This window comes from Ruditapes philippinarum, unplaced genomic scaffold (genome assembly GCF_026571515.1).
Source record: "Ruditapes philippinarum isolate M1 unplaced genomic scaffold, ASM2657151v2 ctg8314_1_1_1_1, whole genome shotgun sequence".
Classification (NCBI taxonomy): Eukaryota; Metazoa; Mollusca; class Bivalvia; order Venerida; family Veneridae; genus Ruditapes; species Ruditapes philippinarum.
The window spans coordinates 32375-40715 of NW_026852315.1; the positions used below are offsets into that span (position 1 = coordinate 32375).

The following is an 8341-nucleotide window of genomic DNA, read 5'->3' on the forward strand; positions in this document are numbered from 1 at the left end:
GACACATTGCAAACAGCACTTACGATCCATATGAATTATCAAAAATAGGTAAAAGTGCAAACATAGCTCTTACTGTGTCAGTCACGTTAATGGTTTCTTTTATCAATGTTAAATGCTGGTGTGTTTTTTACAAATCATTTGTAACAGAAACTTTTGTATAAACAGTCCTACGCATAAACCCTACCAGCCTGCTGAATCTCAGTAAGGGCTTATCAGCTAGTAAATCACTATTAACTGTATATCTCCCATTAACACGTCAACTGAGTTGAGAGTCTTGTCATTATTAATTGGCCCTATGTATTCTTATATAATGGCCCTAACGTTGAAGGATCAAATTTCTGAACATACTCTAACTTTTATCTATGTTTTTTTCTCTGGGTCTGCGGCCCAAGTGAAGCAATAATTTGAATTATTTGTAAATATACTTAATATCACAAGATAAATTTTAGCTACTAAATGAATTATATGTTAGGATATACCTTTATAAGTGATAATCATCTTCGTAATTAATAAACTTCCATAGTAAAGTGTCACTGTTCAGTGTTACTCATGTTGCTGAGTGAACTGCCTACCCATCCCCACCCCGAAAAAAAACCGCTAAAAAACAAGAAGAAAACAAAAACATTGTATTTACTGCAATTTTAGTGCAAGACTTTTAACTAAGTGACCAGGTAAGTGATATTTTTATTATTAGCTCAACTATATCAAATATATGGAGAGCTGTCCTACTCATCTCGGCTTGTAAGCCGGCGCCAGCGTACATACTTTAAATTAATGCTTATATGCAGTAAACATTTTATCTCTAACTTTTTTATTAGCGCATCTGAGGACAATGTCCGTGCGTCAAAAATTTCTTTAAACGACTTCTTCTCCTAAACCACTTAGCCAAATTTGTTGAAACTTTGCAGTAGTGTTCCATGCAGAACTTTGGTTGCCATAGCAACCGAAAAAAAAAACCTTATAAAATGTTCTTTTAAAAAATCCAAAGAGCTAGAGCTTAGATAATAAGGGATTGACTTAAACTTCGAATATGTGTTCCTTACCATCAACTACATCATATGTGACAATGGCCCAGTTGTTCAAAACTTTTGTTAAATATTTAACAATGACTTCATAGTTAAATTAACAACAAATTGTTAAATTCTGTGTTAAATTTTGTTGTTAAGCAATTCTGTTGTTCAAACGTTGTTAACGTTAAAGTTTTGTTAAATTAACAAAGTGTTGTTAATTTTTTTGTTAAATATCTTTGTTAAAAAAATCAGTTGTTCAGAAAAAAATAGCGTTATCTTTTTGTTAAAACATCGGCTTTAACAAATATTTAACAAGAAAATTAATTCACCTCCATAGGTGAATTAATTTTATTGTTAGTGGTACAGAAAGTTGCTTGTTCCCTTATTTTACCCCTGTCAACTCCAAAACAGTCACTTTTAACATTTTAATGCCATTGGGACATCATTCTCAATTATAAAAAGATTCGAAACAATTTACACAGGAATTTGAGAAAGTTCCATTTACTATCAATAGTCTCAATGTGGTAATGATAAAAACAAGTGAATTCTCATAAAAAGTCTGAATCTGTTCAAGTGTCATACTGATAAACAAGTTTTAAAGTAATATAATCAGTATTAAGATCATCTTTTAAATTCAGCATAAACAAACAAAAATTTATTCCTGCCTGTGATTTAATTGATTTTCTTGAACTTCACTTAACAAATGTAGTTACCTCATTCTACCTTATTTTGGATCATTAGAGTAACAAGCTGACAAAATATTGTACTGCTAGTGTAAAACCATATACCGGTATAGGATTGATTACCAAAATCTGACACCACTGGTTCCATACTGCTTTGTTCATAAACCCTTCTACTTGGTTGGTTAACTATTGCCAGTTTTTTGTTTGTTTTGTCAGTTTAAATCTTCACTTTAAATATCTTATTAAAATCATTTAATAACAACTTAACAAGAATAAAGATCAACAAGGCAAAGGCAACGTTCACAGGGCCATTGTCTCATATGTTTATTTGTATTTTTTTGTCTGATGTCAGTTTCGTGCCAAATAATAAATTGTCAAATGTGGTATTACAGTGTGATAAATTGTAGTTACTATATATATATAGTTATAAACTGCCATGATCATCTGGAAACCAGAAAGTATGTTTGTAATGCAATGGTTCAATACTTATAACTAACTGGATTTACACTCAGACAATGCTCACATTTTAAGTTACTTTAAAAAGAGTTATGTAGTATGTTTACAATACTGTTATCTTACATTGTTGTTTTGGGTAACTTATTATAACATAATATTATCATCATTTAGATAGTATATGATATAGTTTCCTAAATTCATATTGGGATTCATACATTAATATTTTATACATAAAAGGACACCTCTTGAGAGTACTGAATACCATGCAGTTGCCCTTTCTAAATTCTATAGAACAACAACTGATCATATCAGTAATGTTGAAAAGTGTTTAACTTCCTATTATTTTTTACAATAGTCTGTCTCATTAACTTTAAACATTATTTTCATTTTTTACCAAATGTGAGAGTTGATTAAGTCATCTATATAAATGTTATATAAACCATGGATTCAAATAGGAAGTAATATAAAGCTTTATGATTAACCATTTCATTATTTTCAATAAGGCCAAAATGAATAAAAATATTTCTCCCCTTTCCAACTCAAATAAATTAGGGTTTGGCATTTATGTAGGAAACTTCTTCTAATTTTCTTTTTTTATATGAGTGCATTAAAAGCAAGTTTTATATTTCAAATTTAAAGACATTGGACTTTAATTGTACATTATTCAATGATATTAATGTTGACAGTAACATGCCATCATGCATTATGTGTAAACAGTGGAGTATTTGATAATTTTGAGATCTTATTTGTACATATCATAATTTTGAGAATAATAATTTGGAAAAAAGGCAAATTCACTTTGTATTGTAGGTGGGAAGAGAAAACAAAGCACATTTTCTAATTTATGCAAGTCAATAGTGATTCTTATAAAATGTTAAAACTATAGTGCTGTTTTGGGTCAAAATCTCTATCATATAAATACATATGTAAATGATGTCCAAATTAAGTTTTTAAAAGTTTCATCTACATAATTGTAAAATAACCATGCAAACCTGTCAAACAATAAGAACATCTTTAGGAACTTAACAGTTATGATCTCAATACTTGTGTGTGGTAAAATTGAGCACTAGGCATTATATAGATAATTATATACATAATTAAATTAAAATTGTATAAACTGGCTTACATATTGCTGAAATTTTGAGAGTAAATGTGTATATTTTGAACCTAATGCTATGCTATTCTTGCTTTGCATTATAGCATACTGCAATTTATACTATTTGTTAAATATACTTCATATCATAATTGTTTGATAGATATACAAAAACACTTAACATTTTCTTCTTCAGACATTTTAAGACATCATATCTATTGAAATGAGGAAATAAGATAGCCTATTGATATTTGCATGCACAAACCAGTCAGACTCAAATATACAAATTGGTTGTTAATACAATGCCAATTAATAACTTTATTAATAAGATAAGAAAATGTTAAGTTGAAGGTGTCTTTTGATTTAAGACAAGATATACCATCACTCATGAGCTTTTGAAATTTTGTGAACAAGCTTTTATTTAATTCTGTTAAAATGGGCTTTTTTCAGTTAAAATCCATGTCAAGGTAATGGGTCTTTGTAAAGAATTTTAATTTCAAGACATGAATGAAGTTTTGTTTCATTTAATACACTCAGCAGTTTTGAAATTTGATGATGCATGCACAATTTTAACCATACAAGTTGTAAGTTGAAAATATTCATAAATAAGTCAAAATCCATGCAATGATTGTGGACCTGAATTAGTGAACTTCATGTATAATCCTTAAGACAAAAAAAGTTCACAAACTTTTAACAAAGGGCCATTATTTAGTAAAATCGATGATAAAATTATAAGCCTAGTCTCCACACATGCTTATAACATAAGCATATGGAAGTAAAAACAATAGGGTAGTCTGACCCGTAATTGACTCATCATTTACCACAATGCAATGTTCAGCTAAAAATAAAAATGGCTTCTAGTGCAAGTTGCTTACTGTCAACAGCTACAATTATAAGTGTTAAAAAGTGTTTTAAAATGGAATTAATCATTCAGACTTGGCTAACATGTTTCTTAACACCCAGTTTTGATATTTCACAAATGGATTTAACAAACATTATGGAATAAACACTGATAAAGATGCAAAAACGAGGAAAATATACATGTGGGAAAAGGTTGTGTAGTGTAAACGCGGGAACATTTTAAAACGATGAATGGCAAGCACTGTTTGTTTTATATGCAGGCTGGCTGGTTAATATTTATCAGACCAGAATGCATATATAATGTATGGTACATTGTCAAATGCTTCACAAGATACTTGGAATTAGGATCAAATTAGGATCAAGTCTGGTGGAGTCTGCTCTACATGTAATATGCACAGAAATCACAAAGTAACCAGATATATATAGTACTGGCATTACACAAAGAATATGAAGGTAAAATAACTTTAAATATGTCTTCCTGTGTATAAACTGTACACTATGAAATAAATCACCTCAAGTCAGTCAAGGTAGCTATTCATAGTTTCATGTAGATATGACATACTGGGGTTCTGGTTACAGTATGTTCATGACCAAACAGCCAAAAAAAACTTATCATATTACATGAGTTTTCATATTTTATTAGTCTATGACTCATCTGTATTTTGCAGACAATGTACATCAGCTGATTTTCTAAGTATTTCTTATTGAAGTGGACAGTTATCGGCCATTTTGTTTTTTGTGGAGGAAAGAAACATACTGCATTGTGGGATTAATTTTTCTTGTTAATTAGTTAACAAAATGTTAAGCACTTTAACGCCTTGTTAACTAACAAAAAAATTAACACAGCTCTGAACAACTCAATTTCTGGCATTTCGTTAGCTAACGAAAATATTAAAATTTAACAACTATTTAGTTAATTTGTTGTTAAAGTTAACAAAAGTTTTGAACAACTGGGCCAATGTTGTTAACTCTAGCACCAATATTTTTCCAGAATTATCTCCCCATGAACTCATTTTTTTCCTACAAAAAGGTTACCTTTTTACTTACTTCTTTATTTCTTAAGCAGGGAATTCCCCAGGATTTTTTTTAAGCGCTACATTTTTTTAATAAGACGGGGGTGGGTGCGGGAGGGGGTCTTGACCCCCATACCGCGTGTCGAAAATTTTTGCCATTTAAGGTGTCAAGATACTGCTGTGGGCTGTTTTAAAACAAATAATGAAAGCTTTTCACTTGATAAACATTTTCTTAATTTTTATTATTTACTTTTTCCATTTCCAACAATTCAAATAAATAAACAATTATATATAAACACAAGTTCACAACATGTGATCAACATTTATATGTATGTGTGTGTCCCATTTAAATGAGTATATTTCAGTTGTTTTTTCTTCATTAACATCATTAAAAGTGGGCCTGTCTTCTAGGTTTGTTGTCCTTCCATGCCTTGACTGCCTTCTCAAAGTTGAAAGATTCTAATGGGGGTCCTTAAAGGGAGACGGCAAGAAGATAGTTTAGAACTTTAACAGAGAGACAATTCCTGTTTTCAGTCTTAACTCTCTTCAGGCAGCTGAATCCTCGCTCAAAATCTGAAATTAATAAATGAAAGTAATCATTTATGTTAACCTCATGTCTTTTATTTATATTGTTTGTTTGCTGTGAATATTTGAAAATTTAAAACTTCCAGCCTGTTTAAACTTAACTAAGTAAAAAAATTTATATTTGAAATGTTGAAAAACTTCTAGCAAAGTGTTACACATCTGCAACTGTCATTGGAATTTCATTAATGTTCAAGAATGAATGAATTTAATAATGCTTACCTGCAGTAGAGGTTGGGAGGAGGAGACCCACAGCAGCAATTCTGTAAAGAGCTGGATGACTGGTAGAAAGGTTGCCAGTAATCCAGGTCATGGTCTGGTCGGCTGACTGATCAGTCCCCTCTAAACTGGCACGTACCTGGTGCCAGTGGCTGCGGCACTGCTCCATATCTACACCAAAGTGCCTGGCCAGCTCCTGTATGTTCTGACAAACCAATGCTAAGGGGTAGGACAGTAGATTGCACTTCACAAAGCTGTCCATGAACAGGCTCGATTAAAGAGGGCCTGCAAAGTTAATATTTTTTTCATTTTTGGGATTCACTGAACAGACACAGATTACAAGATACATGTTTAATTAAAAAAGAAAATGACCAATTGGCTGTCACTAAGTGGGATTGTTGATGTAAAGTTTTTGTTGTTGTTTTCACTCATTTGCAAGTTGATAATGAACAGTCGTAAATGTTTCCAATGTTAAAGTAGCCATCAACCAAATTTATTTCTGAATATCTATGCAGTTTAATCCAAGAGTAAAAAAAGAAAAAAAAGCAAAATGATCCTGAGACAGTTTCAACGACATTGCTCACAAAAAAAACTCTTAAAATTGATAGTGAACTAGGCTTCCCTTATTCATGTTAGACATATTATTTTTTGAAATCTTAATACTACAGTACTGCTTAGACGTAACGATCATAAGAAAGTGAAAGATGAAATTGAACATTACACTTCTATCAAGACAATTAACCCATTCACCCCTAAATATCAAACTGTTATATCGCATGTCAATTAATGCCAATTATATTATAAAAGCAATAAAAGTTATTACACCTACCTGAAACATGTAAATATCACACATGCCGCGGTTAAATTGCACCCATCTCAATACACGGTAATTGACAACACCTGAAAGTGCACCAACAGTCGTCTGCAGACATCGATGACAGGTGTCTGTGACGTCACACAGTCTAAAGGCAATCAGTGTATCGGGTTGTGTATACGCCTCGGGTAATTATCTACACAGGACATGTATATTGGCTTGTTTATTTGGCTAATTGGGGTTAACTTATAGACACAGAAGAAAGGGATATCGGTCATTTTTTAAAGCACTATGATAATTTTAAGCGCATCGGGATTTCTTGTTCTGAAATTTTAGCGCATCGGCGCCGATGCGCTAAAAGCGCCTGGGGAATTCCCTGTTAAGGTATCTACTTCTAACTTAAAAATATATGTTCCTTATACATATATACATGTGTGACAAGATTCATAACTCTAGCATGAATATTTCCAGAATTATTTCCCCTTTGAACTTAGATGTTTTTATGCCCCTGAAGGGTGGCATATTAAAATGGAACTGTCCGTCTGTCTGTCTGTCTGTCTGTCAGGCTTTATACATATAGACAGTGGAGGTAGTGTCTGCTCTGAAACTTCAGTATGCATGAAAGTATTAATTTTTCTTTTATATATGAAAAAAACATAAATGTATGGTGAGTCGCGAACAAGACTTGGGTTCCTACGACTAAGGTCAAGGTTACTGTGGGGGTTCAAACTTTGTCATTTTTTATGTTATATAAATATAGAAGGTGGTGCCGTGTCCGCTCTGAAACTTCAGTATGCATTTTTCTTTCACATATTCAATAACCATATATATATATATATATATATATATATATATATATATATATATATATATATATATATATATATATATATATATATATATATATACTCAAACTTGATGAAATAGTGGTCCAAGTGGCATCACTACTTATTGGGTCCACCCATTTCCAGTAACTCTAGAGACAAACGAGACGGTGTAGTTTTTAAAGGTTACTCCCCTTATACTATATATAGCTTCAGATTCCCGATAACTAAATGCAAAAACTATATATCGCACATTGTAACATTTTACACCAGACCTCGTATCTGGGTCTTTATGACCCAACTATTTATATGTTTATACATATATATATAACGTAATGACCCAACAGTTTCTTATTCATATATTTCATTTTATACACAAATTTGATAAAAAAGTGGGTCCAAGTGGCATCACGACTTATTGGGTCCACCTATTTCCGGTACTCTAGAGACAAACGAGATGATGCAGTTTATAAAGGTTACCCCTCTGATATAGTGCGTTCCAATTCACATAGGCGGGCGGAGCTTCGTCTCAGTCGATCGCATTCATTTTAAAGGGTTAACAGTTAGCTGACAATATTCAATATTCAACCTATTTCCAGCAAATCTAGAGACAAAGCAGACAGTGTAATTTGTTTGCATACTTAATCACCCTTTGCAACAATGTTACAGTTCTTGAACAGTGTAGTTTCTTTAACCATCGTTCTTTGAAATAACAAACACAAGACCACTCTCCTACGTGCCCACTAAAAGATTTTTGTTTAAGTTACCCTCTCTCACCCTGTCCCT

The 8341-nt window shown here is 31.9% G+C and overlaps 1 protein-coding gene across 1 annotated transcript; it reads right to left on the reverse strand.

Annotated features, from left to right (window-relative positions):
- Positions 1 to 5339: 5339 nt before the first annotated feature.
- Positions 5340 to 6999, reverse strand: LOC132756462 (uncharacterized). The gene is made up of 3 exons (XM_060747539.1): positions 6747 to 6999; positions 5921 to 6202; positions 5340 to 5689 (listed from the first exon to the last, which is right to left on the reverse strand). Exons 2-3 carry the CDS (start codon positions 6177 to 6179, stop codon positions 5589 to 5591), a joined length of 360 nt encoding a protein of 119 aa, XP_060603522.1. The 5' UTR covers positions 6180 to 6202; positions 6747 to 6999; the 3' UTR covers positions 5340 to 5588.
- Positions 7000 to 8341: the final 1342 nt, after the last annotated feature.